General features: G+C 48.9%; 1 protein-coding gene across 1 annotated transcript in view; it reads right to left on the bottom strand.

Moving 5' to 3' along the window:
* The window catches only part of TBRG1 (transforming growth factor beta regulator 1), a 45,937-nt gene that overhangs the window by 4,452 nt on the left and 20,893 nt on the right, over positions 1 to 20,592 (bottom strand). Inside the window, exons 3-4 of the mRNA XM_063943731.1 lie at positions 20,460 to 20,530; positions 52 to 260 (exon numbers count right to left, since the gene is read on the bottom strand). Of these exons, the coding sequence (XP_063799801.1) occupies positions 52 to 260; positions 20,460 to 20,530 (280 nt within the window). The remainder of the gene's footprint in view (positions 1 to 51; positions 261 to 20,459; positions 20,531 to 20,592) is intronic.

Here is a 20,592-nt window from a genome sequence, read left to right as displayed (position 1 = left end):
TAGGTAGTAGATATGTTTTCACTAATGAATGTTACACGCGTGGTGACTTGCCTTCCGACTTGTTTTCTTTGCCTTTTTCTCGCTTGTCTTTCTTCAGCTTTTTACCCAGACCATCGTCAACCACGCTGGACAAGCCCATGTCCAGGTTCCCATCGCTCATTCCGGCCATGTCGAAGCTGAGAGATAAGCTGGAACTATGAGTTCCGGCCGGATCCTCCTCACTTAACGCCTGCAGCTGTAGAAGCCTTTTTAATAAAAATCTGGAGCCGATAAAGAAATAAAAAGTAAAAATCAAAAAGTTATATAAAAGACGCATGAGTGTATCTACTCTTTTCAGGATTGCATATAGTGTTATCTTCTGACATCCATGGAGAAAATATTCTGCAAATACATCCTCTTGCTACTATGTGGGGGGAATTCAATTGTTTAATCGCGCCCGATCTCCCGTCTAAAGTGATGGTAAATCGCGGGGCAACATTAAATTGTCCCCCCGTTATCACGCTGATCACGCCCACATGGCAAAACCAGACTAAACAAATGGGCGTTACGCGAAAAAGTTCCATTTTGGGTGCCCAAACAGGTCACTTTTCGTGCATTTCAGCTCGCAATCCCCAGGTGTACCGAGCTGAAATTAAAGACTCGCTTCCGCTGGCAGGAACATCTGAATAGCTGCCAGTGGGCACGCGGTTGAGGGGACCCGCGATAACAATTGAATTCCCCCCTATGCATCTACGATGGTTAGAAACATAGAATGTGACAGCAGAAAAGTACCACTCGGCTCATCTATCTGCCCTAAACACACACACTTGGGCTATTTTTTGGGGGAGCCAATTAACTTACAGTATAAGTCTCTGGAGCAAACCCACGCAAGCACGGGGAGAATATACAAACTGCACACGGTTCGGCCATGGTGGGAATGGAACCCATGACCTCAGTGCTGTGAGGCAGTAATACTAACCACTACACCGTCCGTGCTGCCTCTGTTGCAGATACTATGGGGTAAATGTACTAAAGCTTATAAAAATGAAAAGTGGTGATATTGCCCATAGCAGATTCTGTCTATCATTTTCTAGGATGAAATAGAGAAATGATAGACAAAATCTGATTGGTTGCTACGGGCAATAGCACCACTACCGGTAAATCCTTTTCTCTTAGTCCATAGAGGATGCTGGGGTCACATCAAGAACCATGGGGTATAGACGGGATCCGCAGGAGACATGGGCACTTTAAGACTTTAAAAGGGGTGTGAACTGGCTCCTCCCTCTATGCCCCTCCTCCAGACTCGTTATAGGAACTGTGCCCAGGGAGACGGACATTTCGAGGAAAATGATTTATTTAATTTTTAAACTAAGGTGAGATACATACCAGCTCACACCTCAAACACGCCGTACAACATGGCATTCAACACAACGCATGCAACGGCATGACTAACATCAGCCACAGACTGACAGGACTCAACACAACATGTGTGTAACCATAACCAATAAACTGCAGATACAGCCCGCACTGGGACGGGCGCCCAGCATCCTCTACGGACTAAGAGAAAAGGATTTACCGGTAGGTATTAAAATCCTATTTTCTCATACGTCCTAGAGGATGCTGGGGATGCTTCAAGAACCACGGGGTTTATTCCAAAGCTCTAGAACGAGCGGGAGAGTGCAGATGACTCTGCAGCACTGATTGACCAAACAAGAGGTCCTCCTCAGCCAGGGTATCAAAATTGTAACCCTTTGCAAAAGGTGTTTTAGCCCGACCAAGTAGCAGCTCGGCAAAGCTGTAATGCTGAGACCCCTTGGGCAGCCGCCCAGGATGAGCCCACCTTTCTGGTAGAATGGGCCTTCACCGATTTCGGTAACGGCAATCCCGCCGTAGAATGAGCCTACTGAATCGTATTACAGATCCAGCGTGCAATAGTCTGCTTGGAAGCAGGAGCCCCAATCTTGTTGGAATCATACAAGACAAACAGAGCCTTCGTTTTCCTAATCTGAGCCGTTCTGGCTACATACATTTTCAAAGCTCTTGACACATCTAGAGACTTCGATTCCGCTAAGGCGTCAGTAGCCACTGGCACCACAATAGGTTGGTTCATGTGAAACGATGACACCACTTTCGGCAGAAATTGCTGACGAGTTCTGGAAGATCAAATAGGGGCTCTTGTGAGACAAAGCCGCTAATTCGGACACCCGCCTTGCAGAGGCCAAGGCCAACAGCATGATCACTTTCCAAGTGACGAATTTCAACTCTACCTTACGTAAAGGTTCAAACCAATGAGATTGCAGGAACTGCAACACCACGTTAAGATCCCATGGTGCCACCAGGGGCACAAAGGGAGGTTGGATGTGCAGCACGCCTTTCACGAAAGTCTTTACTTCCGGAAGGGAGACCAATTCCTTTTGAAAGAAAATAGGTAAAGCCGAAATCTGCACTTTGATGGAACCCAATTTCTGGCCTGCATCCACGCCTGCCTGCAAAAAATGGAGGAAACGACCTAGCTGAAAGTCCTCCGCCGGAGCTTTCTTGGCTTCATACCACGACACATATTTTCTCCAAATACGGTGATAATGCTTCGCCGTGACCTCCTTATAGCCTTAAGGAGAGTGGGGATGACTTCCCCAGGAATACCCTTTCGAGCTAGGATTTTGCGTTCAACCTCCGCACCGTCAAACGCAGCCGCGGTAAGTCCTGAAATACGCATGGCCCCTGCAGTAACAGGTCCTCTCTGAGAGGAAGCGGCCAAGGATCTTCTATGAGCAATTCCTGAAGATCCGGATACCAGGCCCTCCGTGGCCAATCTGGCACGACGAGTACTGCCGGAACCCTTGTTCGTCTTATGATCCTCAACACCTTTGGAATGAGAGGAAGTGGAGGGAACACATATACCGACTGAAACACCCACGGAGTTACCAGGGCGTCCACTGCACTGGCTTGGGGGTCCCTTGACCTGGAACAATACCTCGGAAGCTTCTTGTTGAGGTGAGACGCCATCATGTCTATTTGAGGAATTCCCCAACACCTTGTCACTTCCGCAAATACCTCTTGATGAAGAGCCCACTCTCCTGGATGGAGATCGTGTCTGCTGAGGAAGTCTGCTTCCCAGTTGTCCACGCCTGGAAGGAAGACTGCTGACAGAGCGCTCACGTGCTTTTCCGCCCAGCGGAGAACCCTTGTGGCCTCCGCCATCGCCGCTCTTTGTTCCGCCCTGGCGGTTTACGTACGCTACCGCTTTTACGTTGTCAGACTGAATCAGGACAGGTAGACCTCGAAGAAGGTGTTCCGCTTGCAGAAGGCAGTTGTAAATGGCTCTTAACTCCAGAATGTTTATGTGGAGACAAGTTTCCTGGCTTGACCATTTTCCCTGGAAACTTCTTCCTTGTGTGACTGCACCCTAGCCTCGGAGACTTGCATCCGTGGTCAGCAAGACCCAATCCTGGATTCCGAACCTGCGTCCCTCTAAAACAGGGGTGGGCAATTATTTCAGCTGAGGGGCCACTTGACATTTCTTGTCAGTATCCGAGGGCCACATACAAAATAGCAGCTCCCCCCACTTGCCAAAAATATAGGGACGTGCTTCATGTGGAAGGGGTGTGGGCAAAAAATAATACAGATTCATATTAGGCTGCACAATAGTCTCCATTATTCAAATTGCGCCACACAGCGCCACTTACACACATTACACCAGATAGAGCCCCTTTTACACAGTATGGAAGGTAGAGCCCCTTTTACACATTACAGCAGGTAGAGCTCCCTTTTACACATTAACATTTTATTTAGGATAATTATTGTGCAGCAAGCAAATTATCCAGTGTCTTATGGCCCCTGGGGAAAGGTGTGACACAGTGACAGAACACGGGGAGGGGGGGTGACAGTGACAGAACACGGGGTGTGTGACACGGTGACAGAACACGGTGGGGGTGACACGGTGACAGAACACGGTGGGGGTGACACGGTGACAGAACACGGTGGGGGTGACACGGTGACAGAACACGGTGGGGGTGACACGGTGACAGAACACGGTGGGGGTGACACGGTGACAGAACACGGTGGGGGTGACACAGTGACAGAACACGGTGGGAGTGACAGTGACAGAACACGGTGGGTGTGACAGTGACAGAACACGGGGGGGGGGGGGGGTGACACAGTGACAGAACACGGTGGGTGTGACACGGTGACAGAACACGGTGGGGGTGACACAGTGACAGAACACGGTGGGTGTGACACGGTGACAGAACACGGTGGGGGTGACACAGTGACAGAACACGGTGGGGGTGACACAGTGACAGAACACGGTGGGGGTGACACAGTGACAGAACACGGTGGGGGTGACACAGTGACAGAACACGGGGGGGGTGACACAGTGACAGAACACGGGGGGGGGGGTGACACAGTGACAGAACACGGGGGGGGGGGGTGACAGTGACAGAACACGGGGGGGTTATACATGACATAACACGGGGGTGACATGGTGACAGTACACGGGAGCTAAAGATCTCTCCCCCAAACTTAAAAACAGACTGACGCCACTGCCTGCACACAAAAATATACGCACACTATCACACACACACACGCCTTTCTTTCTTTCTCTCACTCACTTTTCCCATTAACTTTACTGATCTGGCTGGCTGGCAGTGGCAGGAAGGATGAATCTATTCTGTACAAGTCTGGCTCTTGTCCCATGTAGCCCCGCCCCCTCATTGACACGTAGCTCCACCCCTTTTCGGCTGAACCCAGCCGTTGTCACTGGGGACTCTGGAGGAGGGAGAAGGCTGCTACAACGCAGCAGCAGGGGAGAGAGGCGCCGCCGGCAGCTTGGAGGTACTGCAGCTCAGAGCAATGACAAGCAGCTCAGCCGTTCGGGCCGCTTGTCATTGTTCGCTGGTGGGAGGCAGTGGGCCGGACAGGATCGGTTTGCGGGCCGCATCCGGCCCGCGGGCCGTATTTTGCCCACCCCTACTCTAAAAGGTGATAACTTTGCAGCCACCACAGGAGAGAAATTCTGGTCCTGGAAGATAGACTTATTTTCCGGTGCATGTGCAGGTGAGACCCGGACCATTTGTCCAGCAGGTCCCACTGAAACACCCGGGCATGAAACCTGCCAAACGGAATGGCTTCGTAAGCCGCAACCATCTTCCCTAGCACTCGAGTGCATTGATGAATCGACACTCTTGCCGGTTTCAGAAACTCCTTGACCATGCAAAGGATTTCCAGAGCTTTTTCCGCCGGAAGAAACACTCTCTGTAGTTCCGTGTCTAGGATCATGCCCAAGAAGGGCAGCCGAGTTGTCGGGATCAACTGAGACTTTGGCAAATTTAGAATCCAACCGTGATGTCGCAGAACCGTCAGGGAGAGTTCCACATTTCGTAGCAACTGCTCTTTTGATCTCGCCTTTATCAGGAGATGGTCCAAGTACGGGATAATTGTGACACCCTGCTTGCGTAGGAGTACCATCATCTCCGCCATCACTTTGGTGCAGACCCTCGGGGCCGTAGAAAGCCCAAACAGCAACGTCTAAAATTGGTAATGACAATCCTGCACCGCAAATCTCAGGAAGGCCTGATGTGAAGGATATATCGGGACGTGTAAGTAGGCATCTTTTATGTCGACTGACGCCATAAAATCCCCCCCTTCTAGGCTGGAGATCACAGCTCGAAGAGATTCCATCTTGAACTTGAAAGTTTTCAAATAGAGATTGAGGGATTTTAGGTTCAGGATCGGTCTGACCGAGCCGTCCGGCTTTGGCACGACAAAGAGGCTCGAATAGAACCCTTCCCCCCCGTTGGGGCGGGGGAACCGGGACAATGACCCTCTGTTGACACAGCTTTTGTATCGCAGCATCTACTACTACTCTTTCTGGGATAGAAACTGGCAAGGCTGATTTGAAAAATCGGTGGGGGGGCATCTCCTGAAACTCCAGTTTGTACCCTTGGGACACTATGTCTAAGACCCAAGGATCTAGGCCCGATTGAAACCAGACCTGACTGAAGATTCGGAGACGGGCCCCCACCAGCACGGACTCCCGTAGGGGAGCCCCAGCATCATGCGGTGGACTTAGCAGAGGCGGGGGAGGACTTTTGGTCCTGGGAGCTAGACACAGCAGGCGACCTTTTACCCTTCCTCTACCTTTTGAAGCGAGGAAGGACGAGCCCCTTCCTTTTAAGTATTTATTAGGCCAGAAGGACTGCATCTGATAATGGGGCGCCTTTTTCTGTTGTGCAGGAACATAAGGAAGAAAAGATGACTTACCCGCAGTAGCGGTAGACACCAGGTCAGCGAGGCCGTCACCAAACAAGACACTACTTTTATAAGGGAGAGCTTCCATAGCTTTCTTGGAGTCGGCATCAGCATTCCATTGGTGAATCCACAGCGCCCTCCTGGCCGAGACCGCCATGGCATTGGTCCTTGATCCCAAGAGGCCAATATCCCTCGCCGCATCCTTTAGGTAAGCTGCAGCATCCCTGATATAACCGAGAGTCAAAAGAATGTTATCCATATCAAGGGTATCCATGTCAGATGCCAAATTATCAGCCCACTTAGCAATAGCACTACTCACCCATGCCGACGCCACGGCAGGTCTGAGGAGTGCACCCGTAGTGACATAAATGGCCTTTAATGTCGTTTCCTGCTTGCGAACCGCGGGATTCTTGAGGGCAGCCGTGTCAGGAGACGGAAAAGCCACTTTTTTGGACAGTCGGGACAGAGCCTTGTCCACATTTGGAGATGACTCCCACTTTTCCTTGTCGTCAGAGGGGAAAGGATATGCCATAAAAATTCTCTTGGGAATCTGCCACCTTTTGTCAGGCGACTCCCAAGCCTTTTCACAAAGAGCGTTCAGTTCATGAGAGGGGGGAAACTTCACCTCAGGCTTTTTCCCTTTAAATAAACAAACCCTAGTATCTGGAACAGGAGGTTCCTCAGAAATATGTAAAACATCTTTAATAGCCACAATCATGTACTGAATACTCTTTACCAATTTTGGATGTAAACTGGCTTCACTAAAGTCGACACTGGAATCAGAGTCCGTGTCGGTATCCGTATCTGCCATCTGGGTAAATGAACGCTTTTGTGACCCTGAGGGGGCCTGTACCTGGGACAAGGCGTCCTCCATGGATTTTCTCCACGTTTGTGTCCGAGAATCAGATTTATCCAGCCTCTTAGACAATAACGCCACATTTGCATTCAATGTACTCAACATATTCATCCAATCAGCAGTTGGCGGTGCCGACAGAGTCACTCCCAAATCCTTCTCTGCGCCCCCAGCAACTTCCTCCGGGGAGGAGCACTCAGCCTCAGACATGTCGACACACTGTACCGACACACACACACTCGCACTGGCAATAGGGGACAGACCCACAGGGAAGCCTGTTAGAGAGAACACAGAGGGAGTATACCAGCTCACACCCCAGCACCTATATACTACTAAAAAAAAAATAAGAATTTACTTACCGATAATTCTATTTCTCGGAGTCCGTAGTGGATGCTGGGGTTCCTGAAAGGACCATGGGGAATAGCGGCTCCGCAGGAGACAGGGCACAAAAGTAAAGCTTTTACCGGTCAGGTGGTGTGTACTGGCTCCTCCCCCTATGACCCTCCTCCAGACTCCAGTTAGGTACTGTGCCCGGACGAGCGTACACAATAAGGGAGGATTTTGAATCCCGGGTAAGACTCATACCAGCCACACCAATCACACTGTACAACCTGTGATCTGAACCCAGTTAACAGCATGATAACAGAGGAGCCTCTGAAAGATGGCTTCCTAAACAATAACCCGAATTAGTTAACAATAACTATGTACAAGTATTGCAGATAATCCGCACTTGGGATGGGCGCCCAGCATCCACTACGGACTCCGAGAAATAGAATTATCGGTAAGTAAATTCTTATTTTCTCTATCGTCCTAAGTGGATGCTGGGGTTCCTGAAAGGACCATGGGGATTATACCAAAGCTCCCAAACGGGCGGGAGAGTGCGGATGACTCTGCAGCACCGAATGAGAGAACTCCAGGTCCTCCTTTGCCAGGGTATCAAATTTGTAAAAATTTACAAACGTGTTCTCCCCTGACCACGTAGCTGCTCGGCAGAGTTGTAATGCCGAGACCCCTCGGGCAGCCGCCCAAGATGAGCCCACCTTCCTTGCGGAATGGGCCTTAACAGATTTAGGCTGTGGCAGGCCTGCCACAGAATGTACAAGTTGAATTGTGCTACAAATCCAACGAGCAATCGTCTGCTTAGAAGCAGGAGCACCCAGCTTGTTGGGTGCATACAGTATAAACAGCGAGTCAGATTTTCTGACTCCAGCCGTCCTTTAAATGTATATTTTTAAGGCTCTGACAACGTCCAACAACTTGGAGTCCTTCAAGTCGTCTGTAGCCGCAGGCACTACAATAGGCTGGTTCAGGTGAAACGCTGATACCACCTTAGGGAGAAAATGCGGACGCGTCCGCAGCTCTGCCCTATGTCGAATGGAAAATTAAATAAGGGCTTTTATAAAACAAGGCCGCCAGTTCAGATACTCTCCCGGCCGAAGCCAGGGCCAGTAACATAGTCACTTTCCATGTGAGATATTTCAAATCCACATTCTTTAGTGGTTCAAACCAATTGGATTTGAGGAAATCTACAACTACATTTAGATCCCACGGTGCCACCTTAGGCACCACAGGAGGCTGTATATGCAGTACTCCTTTGATAAAAATCTGGACCTCAGGGACTGAAGCCAATTCTTTTTGAAAGAAAATCGACAGGGCCGAAATTTGAACCTTAATAGATCCCAATTTGAGACCCAAAGACAATCCTGATTGCAGGAAATGTAGGAAAACGACCCAGTTGAAATTCCTCCGTCGGAGCACTCCGCTGCTCGCACCACGCAACATATTTTCGCCAAATACGGCGATAATGCTTCGCGGTGACTTCCTTCCTTGCCTTTATCAAGGTAGGAATGACTTCTTCTGGAATGCCTTTTCCTTTTAGGATCTGGCATTCAAACGCCATGCCGTCAAACGCAGCCGCGGTAAGTCTTGAAAAAGACAAGGACCCTGCTGAAGCAGGTCCCTTCTCAGAAGTAGAGGCCACGGATCGTCCGTGACCATCTCTTGAAGTTCCGGGTACCAAGTCCTTCTTGGCCAATCCGGAGCCACTAGTCTTACTCCTCTTTGCCGTATAATCCTCAATACCTTTGGTATGAGAGGCAGAGGAGGAAACACATATACCGACTGGTACACCCAAGGTGTTACCAGCGCGTCCACAGCTATTGCCTGCGGATCTCTTGACCTGGCGCAATACCTGTCCAGTGTTTTGTTGAGGCGAGACGCCATCATGTCCACCATTGGTTTTACCCAACGGTTTAATAGCATGTGGAAAACTTCTGGATGAAGTCCCCACTCTCCCGGGTGAAGTTCGTGTCTGCTGAGGAAGTCTGCTTCCCAGTTGTCCACGCCCGGGATGAATACTGCTGACAGTGCTATCACGTGATTCTCCGCCCAGCGAAGGATCCTGGCAGCTTCTGCCATTGCCCTCCTGCTTCTTGTGCCGCCCTGTCTGTTTACATGGGCGACTGCCGTGATGTTGTCCGACTGGATCAACACCGGTCTTCCTTGAAGCAGAGGTTCCGCCTGGCTTAGAGCATTGTAGATTGCTCTTAGTTCCAGAATGCTTATGTGAAGAGACTTTTTCAGGCTCGACCACACTCCCTGGAAATTTCTTCCCTGTGTGACTGCTCCCCAGCCTCTCAGGCTGGCATCCGTGGTCACCAGGATCCAATCCTGCATGCCGAATCTGCGGCCCTCCAATAGATGAGCCTCCTGCAACCACCACAGAAGGGATACCCTTGTCCTCGGCGACAGGGTTATCCGCAGGTGCATCTGAAGATGCGACCCTGACCATTTGTCCAACAGATCCCTTTGCATGGAATCTGCCGAAAAGGATTGCTTCGTAAGAAGCTACCATTTTTTCCCAGGACTCTTGTGCATTGATGTACAGACACCTTTCCTGGTTTTAGGAGGTTCCTGACCAGGTCAGATAACTCCTTGGCTTTTTCTTCGGGAAGAAAAACCTTTTTCTGAACTGTGTCCAGAATCATCCCCAGGAACAGCAGACGAGTTGTCGGCATTAATTGGGATTTTGGAATATTCAGAATCCATCCGTGCTGCTTTAGCACCTCTTGAGATAGTGCTAAACCCATCTCTAGCTGTTCTCTGGACTTTGCCCTTATTAGGAGATCGTCCAAGTATGGGATAATTAATACGCCTTTTCTTCGAAGAAGAAATATTATCTCGGCCATTACCTTTGTAAAGACCCGAGGTGCCGTGGACAAACCAAACGGCAGCGTCTGAAACCGATAGTGACAGTTTTGTACAACGAACCTGAGGTACCCCTGGTGTGAGGGGTAATTGGAACGTGGAGATACGCATCCTTGATGTCCAAGGATACCATAAAGTCCCCTTCTTCCAGGTTCGCTATCACTGCTCTGAGTGACTCCATCTTGAACTTGAACTTCTTTATGTACAGGTTCAAGGACTTCAGATTTAGAATAGGCCTTACCGAGCCATCCGGCTTCGGTACCACAAAAAGAGTGGAATAATACCCCTTCCCTTGTTGTAGAAGAGGTACCTTGACTATCACCTGCTGAGAATACAGCTTGTGAATGGCTTCCAAAACCGTCTCCCTTTCTGAGGGGGACGTTGGTAAAGCAGACTTCAGGAAACGGCGAGGTGGCTCTGTCTCTAATTTCAACCTGTACCCCTGAGATATTAACTGCAGGATCCAGGGATTTACCTGCGAGTGAGCCCACTGCGCGCTGTAATTCTTGAGACGACCGCCTACCGCCCCCGAGTCCGCTTGCGAAGCCCCAGCGTCATGCTGAGGCTTTTGTAGAAGCCGGGGAGGGCTTCTGTTCCTGGGAAGGAGCTGCCTGTTGCTGTCTCTTCCCTCGTCCTCTGCCTCGTGGCAGATATGAATAGCCCTTTGCTCTCTTATTTTTAAAGGAACGAAAGGGCTGCGGTTGAAAGGTCGGTGCCTTTTTCTGTTGGGGAGTGACTTGAGGTAGAAAGGTGGATTTCCCGGCCGTAGCCGTGGCCACCAAATCCGATAGACCGACCCCAAATAACTCCTCTACGCATCGCCTGTCCACTGTCGTGTCCATAAAGCTCTTCTGGCCGAAATGGACATAGCACTTACCCGTGATGCCAGTGTGCAGATATCTCTCTGTGCATCACGCATATAAAGAAATGCATCCTTTATTTGTTCTAACGACAGTAAAATATTGTCCCTGTCCAGGGTATCAATATTTTCGATCAGGGACTCTGACCAAACTACCCCAGCACTGCACATCCAGGCAGTCGCAATAGCTGGTCGTAGTATAACACCTGCATGTGTGTATATACCTTTTTGGATATTTTCCATCCTCCCATCTGATGGATCTTTAAGTGCGGCCGTCTCAGGAGAGGGTAACGCCACTTGTTTTGATAAGCGTGTTAGCGCTTTGTCCACCCTAGGAGGTGTTTCCCAGCGCTCCCTAACCTCTGGCGGGAAAGGGTATAAAGCCAATAACTTCTTTGAAATTAGCAGTTTTTTATCGGGGCACCCCACGCTTCATCACACACGTCATTTAATTCTTCTGATTCGGTAAAAACTACTGGTAGTTTTTTCACACCCCACATAATACCCTGTTTAGTGGTACCTGTAGTATCAGCTAAATGTAACATCTCCTTTATTGCCAAAATCATATAACGTGTGGCCCTACTGGAAAATACGGTTGATTCGTCACCTTCACCACCGGAATCAGTGCCTGTGTCTGGGTCTGTGTCGACCGACTGAGGCAAGGGGCGTTTTACAGCCCCTGACGGTGTTTGAGGCGCCTGGACAGGCACTAATTGAGTGTCCGGCCGCCTCATGTCGGCAAACGACTGCTTAAGCGAGTTGACGCTATCCCGTAATTCCACAAATAAAGGCATCCATTTTGGTGTCGACCCCCTAGGAGGTGACATCCTCATATTTGGCAATTGCTCCGCCTCCACACCAATAACGTCCTCATACATGTCGACACACACGTACCGACACACAGCAGACACACAGGGAATGCTCTATACGAAGACAGGACTCACTAGCCCTTTGGGGAGACAGAGGGAGAGTCTGCCAGCACACACCAAAAAACGCTATATATGACAGGGATATCCTTATGATTAAGTGCTCCCTTATAGCTGCTTTTATATTAATATATTGCCATTTATTTTGCCCCCCCTCTCTGTTATACCCTGTTTCTGTAGTGCAGTGCAGGGGAGAGACCTGGGAGCCTTCCTGACCAGCGGAGCTGTGACAGAAAATGGCGCCGTGTGCTGAGGAGATAGGCCCCGCCCCTTTTTCGGCGGGCTCGTCTCCCGCTATTTAGTACATTTAGGCAGGGGTAAATATCTCCATATAGCCTCTGGGGCTATATGTGAGGTATTTTTAGCCTTTTTTTTTTTTTTAAAGAACTGATTTTTATTGAGGTTTTCCATATATGAGAAATATGCGTTTGACAATAAAACATCAACATCATAATGTGGCGATCTCTAGAACATAGGGAACGCATGAAGAATGGATCAATACAAGATTGTTTAAGCCAAACAACAATATGCAGTAGGAAAAATATGGAAGTATAGTCAAGCATGGGGTGGGGGGGGGGGGGGGTGGGAGGGGGGGGGGGGTGGAAGGTCGGGGAGCTGTCGGCCCATCAAAGGCTGAAGAGCCCTGTTAGGGTGGGGTTATGAACATACAAACATACATCATTATACATAGTTCCTAATCAGTTAATTGTAACTGAGCTGGTATACTATTACATTATTAAATATGATGACAAGCTAGGCATGTAGAATATATATAAGACAAGAGAGGAGAAGGACTCTATTAGATTCTATAAGATTGACGAGGAGAGAAAAAGAAGAATAGGAGTAGGAGAAGAATGAAGTTAGGTTATCTGGACATTTTCCACTGAGAATTTTCAAATGCTGCAATTATCGTGGATTGAGTGGTCTGGTCTAGTGTAGCCATATAGGGGCCCCATTTTTTGTTGAACCCGGCGAGGCCAGAGGGACCCGTAAGAAGAGTGGACCTTCGATCAAAGTATAAATATTGTAGCATGATTTTCTGAACTTCAGCTAAGGAGGGGGTCGATCTAACAACCCAGTGTTTCAGAATTGCCTTTTTGGTTATTGTAAACAACATGGTCAACATAGGGAAAAGTAGGCTAATCCCTTTTTCTGATCTCCATATAGAGAAATTTATGCAAAGACATGCCAGCGGGTCTGGTCTCAGTGCCATGTGGAAATGGGTATTTATGAACACAAATAATTTGTTCCAGAAGCGTTGGATTCTGGTACAGCTCCAAAGGCAGTGGTAGAAAGAGGCTTTAGCTCCTTTACATTTAGGGCACCTATTAGGGATTGCAGGATCAATGTGTATCTGTTCAAAGGGAGGCAAGTATGCTCTATGGATGGATTTTACATGTACCTCTTGTAGGTACGCAGAACTAAGAATTGACATGGTCCGGTGGTGGTGGTCTAAGAGGAGGTCACAGGAGGTCACGCTTGGGATGTCTGCTTGCCAGGAGGCAACCAGTCTGGGAATGTATGGCAAGGCTGGGATATTTACAATGAGTGAGTAAATTTGCTTTAGTTTGTAGGGATGGGATTCCCAGTGCTTTAGAACTTTTGCTAGAGGGGAAGAGGGAGACGAGGGGATAGAGTCGATGTGCAATGAATGGAGGTAGTGTCTCACTTGTAGATACATATAGAAGTGGGAGGACGGAATAGAGTACCTGTCTCTCAGTGTTGTAAATTGAGCCATGTGGCCACCCGGGTCGAAGACCTGTGAAGCAGCACACAGCCCCCTCTCCCGCCATCGGACAAAAAGAGCATTGTGAAGGGAAGGAGGAAAAGAAGGGTTTCCCCAAAGGGATATATAAGAGGAAACAGTGTGGTCAGATTTGAGTTTTCTGTGTAATTTCACCCAGCTTAAGTACGTGTCTCGGAATAGAGGGTGTTTCAGGATTGAAGAAGGTATGTCAGTTTTTTTGGTGTGTAGGAGGGCACATGGGGAATATGGTCGAAAAGCATCAGTATCTAGAGCCAAGTCAGTGTATGTGCTTTTTCCTAAAAGCCAATCAGCTGCATATCGGAGAAAGATTGTAAGAGAGTAAGAAAGAAAGTCCGGGACACCCAGTCCGCCCAGTGACTTGTCCATTGCTAGTTTTGCAAAGGCCACTTTTGGTTTCTTCCCATGCCATATAAATCGGGTCATAGCTTTGCGCAATACAGCGCCATCCGCTTCTCTGAGACTGAATGGAAGAGATTGCATAATATAAAAGATTTTGGGAAATATTATCGATTTGAGGACTGCAATCCTCCCAAGCAATGAGAGCGGAAGGGTAGCCCATCCCTCTAGCTTAGTAAGCACGGCCTTAATGGCCGGTGTGAAGTTGATTTCGTAGATCCGTGCAATATCACGTGCAATATTTACCCCAAGGTATTTAAAATGGGACTGAGTGATCGTGAAGGGTGATGCTTGAGTGAGAGAGGATAGTGTGGCAGGGGGGACGTGTATAGGAAGTAATTCTGATTTTGTGACATTGATCTTATAACCAGCCGTTTCACCAAAGTCTGAAATCAAACGCAGGATTTCCGGGACTGACGTGAGAGGGTTTGAGACAAATAACAACATGTCGTCAGCGAACAGGGCGACTTTAAGCTCAGTGTTACCGACAGAGATGCCAGTAATGGAGGGGGAAAGCCTAAGAGCTAATGCTAGAGGTTCTAGAGCGATGGCAAAGAGGAGTGGGGAGAGAGGGCACCCCTGTCTAGTACCTTTTTCTATATAGAAGGGGTTGGAAAGGAGACCGTTGCACGAAATTTGAGTGGCCGGGGCTGAATATAGTGCACGGATAGCCTTTATAAACGCATCAGGGAATTTAAATCGTGTCAGGGTTGCGTAGAGGTGAGGCCATTCGACGAGGTCGAAGGCCTTTTCCGCGTCCAAGGATATGATGGCATATCCCGAAGAGGACATGTCACCGTGGCAGGAGTGTAAGGCTGCTATCACCCTTCTCACATTGACCACCGAGTGTCTTCCTGCAATGAAGCCTGTCTGATCAGGGTGAACAATGTGGGGGAGTATGAGTTTCAGACGGTCGGCCAGTATCTTGGCGAACAATTTATAATCTAAGTTTAGCAAAGATATTGGTCGATAGGAGCCTGGGAGGGATAAATCTCTGCCTGGTTTAGGGAGCAATTTGAGGAGTGCCGAATTAAAGTGAGGTGGGGGAGTCTGAGCTAGTAATAATGAATTGAAAATGTCTACCAAAATGGAGTCAAATTTATGGGAGAGGAGTCTATAGAACTCCCCACTATAGCCGTCAGGGCCAGGGGCCTTATTGGGTTTTAATTGTTTGATCGCTGATCGGACTTCAGTGATAGTGATCGGGGATAGAAGTTGAGTGGCCATGTCATCTGTAAGAGCAGGGTAAGGTAGGGCTTCCCAAGAGAAAGGGGGGTTGGTAGACTTGTCAGCGGGGATGGGGGGAGGGTGTGGCGGTTGAGAGCAGGATGTCGAGGGGTGTGAAGGTGGCGAAGGCGGTTGCGGGGTGTTTGGAATGGTGGTTGAGTATAATTGTGAGAAATAAGACTGCATAATATGTGCAATCTGTTTGTTTGTGGAAGTCAGTGTGCCTTGCTGTGTGCGGAGAGGGTGAACCACGGCAGGTGAAAATGTGCCACGAAGTAAGTTAGAGAGTAAGCGGCCAGACTTGTTCCCGAATTTGTGGAACTTGTAGTGGACAGAAAAAAGGTATTTATTTCCCATTTCGGAAATGTGTTCGTCAAAGTGGGTTTTTGTGAGTAGATATGTTTGCTTAGTGACTGGTGAAGGCATTTGTTTGTATGCCTGAAAGGCCGCAGTGAGGGCGTTCTGGAGCGCCAGATACTGCTTTGAATAGTTCTTGTTGGAGGCTGCGGTAAAGGACATAATCGCCCCTCTGAGAACTGCTTTCGCTGACATCCAGAACAGAAAGGGATTCGTCTGAAGATGTTCAGAATTGGTAGAGTAAAAGTCGTCCCAAGCAGCCTCCAAGAAGGACTTGAAAGTATCAGAATGACAGAATCTATTTGGAAATTTCCATAACCTAGTCGTGTCTCCGTCATCTGGAAAGTGGATAGTCAAGGAAATCATAGCATGGTCTGACAGAGAGATGGGGGCGATAGAGCAGTCTGTGACCTGAGGGAAAAGAGCATGAGAGATGAAGAAATAGTCGATGCGAGAGAGAGAGCCGTGCGCCGCTGAGAGACAGGTGTACTCTCGTTCTGTTGGGTATAGGGCTCTCCACAGGTCAATAACCTGTAAGGTGGAGGTGAAGAGGGGGATGCCAACCTTAGGGAGTGGAGGAGGGGTCCCGCGGGTGTTTGATCTGTCTAATATGGAGGAAGAAATCAGGTTAAAATCTCCACCAATGATCAAATTGTCACCCATGAAGGGGGTCAGAAGGGTAATCAAGCTCTGGAAATATGACTTAGAGTAGGGAGGGGGAATATATACATTAGCCAGCGTGAGTCTCCTGCCCAATATATCCACCGAGACCACAACATATCTACCTGTATCGTCAGTAACAACGCGGTGTACCTCATGAGCCAGGTTGCGTTTTACCAGAATAACCACTCCTCTTGCCTTGGAACTGTAGGAAGAAGACGCCAATACAGACCATCCTAGCATTCCCAATTTTGCAGATTCAGCGGGAGTCAGATGAGTTTCCTGGAGGAATGCCACGTCCACGCCAGATTTTTGTAAGAAAATCAATATTTTCCTGCGTTTCGCCGGAGAATTAATTCCTCCAACGTTCCAGGTTGCATAGCGTAGACTAGGCATCCCTGCAGGGAACAGGGAAAAAAAGAAACATCATCTTAAAGCGTAAAAAGACACAGAGGGGAACTTTTAGCATAACGATGTCGAAGGATATCATACAGTCTCGCCAAGTTACATAGGGTAGGACAGCGCCCCCTGGGATTGGAGGGGGATACCAGGTAGTGAAGGAGGGGAGGGGTGTGCGGGAGGGGAGATAGGGAGCATAAATGAAAAGAGGCATACAAATGCCAGCATTTGATGCCAGACTTCCAAGTAAAAGCACATAGAGTAACATATCAAAAAGGACACACATCCAGCACGACGGGGCGTGTCCGCCCCCGATCCCTAACGTATTACAAAATACTGATGTAAAACTGTATAACTGTATAACTGTATAACTGGGGCCCGTAGGTCCTGGCAGCGCGTTACACCTAAGAACATTAAGATAACATATAATGTAGAGAAAATGAGCCACTAAATGTGGAGTGAGAAAAAAAAAAAAAAAAAAAAAAAAAAAATTAGCGGTTTAAACTCTGAAATCACTAAACAGACATGGGATCATGCAGAACAGGGAGAACTTAATAAGGCAGTTTAGAACAAGGAGCACAGTCCTTCATTTAGCTGAATCAGAGATGTCTGCATCCTTGGCCTGGGACAGCTCCTGGAGGTAAGCCACAGCGTCAGGCGGGGTGGAAAAGTCCTTAAATGAAGACCCGTCATAAATGCGAAGCCTGGCAGGATATAACAGGCCAAATTTGCGCCCTTCAGCGACTAATTGAGAGCAAACAGGGGAAAAGGATTTCCTGGCCCGTGATAATTCAGCGGAGTAGTCTTGAAAAATATGAAGCTTATGTCCTTCCCATGACAAAGATTTAGCTTTGCGAGAGGCCGACCATATCTCCATTTTGTGTAGGTAATTTAAGCAGCGGAACAGGGTAACGCGGGGTCTCGGCCTGTTGGGGGTCGGAGTCGGTCCTACCCTATGGACCCTCTCTATTACCATGTCCTGGCAAACCGCCTCTATGCCTAAAAGCGAGGGTAGAGTGTTGCGGACAAAATGGGCCATAGCGGGCCCCTTGATAGATTCAGGGAGGCCGACCAGCCTAATATTATTTCGACGCGATCTGTTCTCAATATCGTCTATCTTGTTCCACATCTGATAGGAATCGTTAGTGAGACGTTTCACGGTGTGTTGCAAGTCTCCTATGTCATGGGATACTACGCTGATCTGTTGTTCCGTGTTAGAAACCCTGTGGGTCAAATGTTGTAGCTGACTAGTGATATCAGCTACTGCTTTGGATAGAAGGGGAGTCATGGTAGCTGTAATGGCTGCTACCACCTCTGAGTAGGTCACAGGGGCATCGCAGCCCGCACTCACGTGTCCCCCAGGTCCTTCGGCCGCGGATTTCTTATGCAGAGGGGGTGCACTCTCCACTGCAGAGTCTGCCTGCATGGTCCCTGCAGCCCGGCGCTTCTCCTGGCGTGGAGGCTGCGGCGGCTGCTGCTGCTGCTGGTCCGATTGGGGTTGCGGCGTCAGCGGTGCTAAAAAGCGGTCCATATTGGCTACGGAGGTGCAAGGTCACTGCAGGAGGATTCCGGGCTCAAAACGAGGCTTTAAAAGCCTAGTAAAAGGTGTCTGATGGGGAGCGGGGGACGGAGCTCAAAACGGAGCTCAGGTCTCCATGAAGCCGGAACCGGAAGTCATTTTTAGCCTTTTTAAAGGTTTTCATTTGCCTCCCAGGGCGCCCCCCCCCCCAGCGCCCTGCACCCTCAGTGACTGCCGTGTGAAGTGTGCTGAGAGGAAAATGGCGCACAGCTGCAGTGCTGTGCGCTACCTTAAGAAGACTGCAGGAGTCTTCAGCCGCCGATTCTGGACCTCTTCTTGCTTCAGCATCTGTGAGGGGGCCGGCGGCGTGGCTCCGGTGACCATCCAGGCTGTACCTGTGATCGTCCCTCTGGAGCTTCATGTCCAGTAGCCAAGAAGCCAATCCATCCTGCACGCAGGTGAGTTCACTTCTTCTCCCCTCTGTCCCTCGTTGCAGTGATCCTGTTGCCAGCAGGAATCACTGTAAAATAAAAAACCTAAGCTAAACTCTCTAAGCAGCTCTTTATGAGAGCCACCTAGAATTGCACCCTTCTCGGCCGGGCACAAAAATCTAACTGGAGTCTGGAGGAGGGTCATGGGGGGAGGAGCCAGTACACACCACCTGACCTGTAAAAGCTTTACTTTTGTGCCCTGTCTCCTGCGGAGCCGCTATTCCCCATGGTCCTTTCAGGAACCCCAGCATCCACTTAGGACGATAGAGAAAATATATGATCACTGCGCTGTTTTTAAATATATATATATATATATATATATATATATATATATATATAAAAGAGAGAGAGAGAGAGAGAGAGAGAGAGAGCACCAAATTACTGTGCCCCCCCCCCCCCCTGTTTTTCTCCCTGTACTTGTTAAGGAGAGTGGAGGTCCGGGCCAGCGTCTCTTGCATTGTGAAGAGAGAAAATGGCGCTGGTAAGCTGTGCGGCTAAGCCCCGCCCCCACCCGGCGCGCTGTAGTCCCGCTCAAATTCAAAAGGTTATACTGGCGGGGGTTTTATATTGAGTGCCCAGGCACCGATATATGCTCTTTGCCAGTGAGAAAAAACTCCAGTAACCTGCTGCCCAGCTGCGAGTGCCGTTGGTGTATGTGTGGGAGCCTGGAGCGCAGCGCGACCGCTGCACTGTACCTCCGTTACCGAAGTCTTCTGCCGTCACTGAAGTCTTCTTTCTTCTGAATACTCACCTGGCTTCTTTCTTCTGGCTTCTGTGAGGGGGGTGACGGCGCGGCTCCGGGATCAAGCAGCTAGACGCACCAAGTGATCAAACCCTCTGGATCTAATGGTGTCCAGTAGCCTAAGAAGCAGAGCCTTTGAACTAAGAAGAAGTAGGTCTGACTTCTCTCCCCTCAGTCCCTCGATGCAGGGAGCCTGTAGCCAGCAGGTCTCCCTGAAAATAAAAAACCTAACAAAAGTCTTTTCAGAGAAACTCAGTAGAGCTCCCCTGTGTGTGCTCAGTCTCTCCTGGGCACAGAATCTAACTGAGGTCTGGAGGAGGGTCATAGAGGGAGGAGCCAGTTCACACCCATTCAAAGTGTTATAGTGTGCCCATGTCTCCTGCAGATCCCGTCTATACCCCATGGTCCTTTTGGAGTCCCCAGCATCCTCTAGGACGTAAGAGAAAATATATATAAAATCACAGGTCGCACAGCAGACACAAAACATATTGTCTGGCTGCCAGACAGTCTCACACAACTCTCAGTAGGTCATGTGATGGGGGAAGAGGAGGGGGAAGGATGTCACAGTACAAACAGAGCTGGGAGGAGTGCTCATAATCGTGTGAGCTCACTGCATCATGTGCCACTAGACTGTGGTTGCCATGGCAGTCACATGATATTGCAAATAGTAGGGAATGAGAAATCATTAATAGCAGCCATACCAGGGGAAATTATAATTTCCGAGCTTCATCTTAAAGCCTGCCAGAGTGATTTAAAAATAAAAATTTTTATATGACACCTGCTTTATATGACACCGAATATGAGAAACATATACAATTAGTAATCACCTCCTCTCTTCCTTCGCTTTGATGAATTTACTCTCAATCCGTGCAATTTCATCAGAGAAAGACGCATTTTCCTGAAAAGTACAATAAACCCATGGCAAAGTACAGACATAGTGAGAAATAGAAGTCCATTTAC

This window comes from Pseudophryne corroboree, chromosome 10 (genome assembly GCF_028390025.1).
Source record: "Pseudophryne corroboree isolate aPseCor3 chromosome 10, aPseCor3.hap2, whole genome shotgun sequence".
NCBI lineage: Eukaryota > Metazoa > Chordata > Amphibia > Anura > Myobatrachidae > Pseudophryne > Pseudophryne corroboree.
This window is presented reverse-complemented; position numbering and strand designations above follow the sequence as displayed.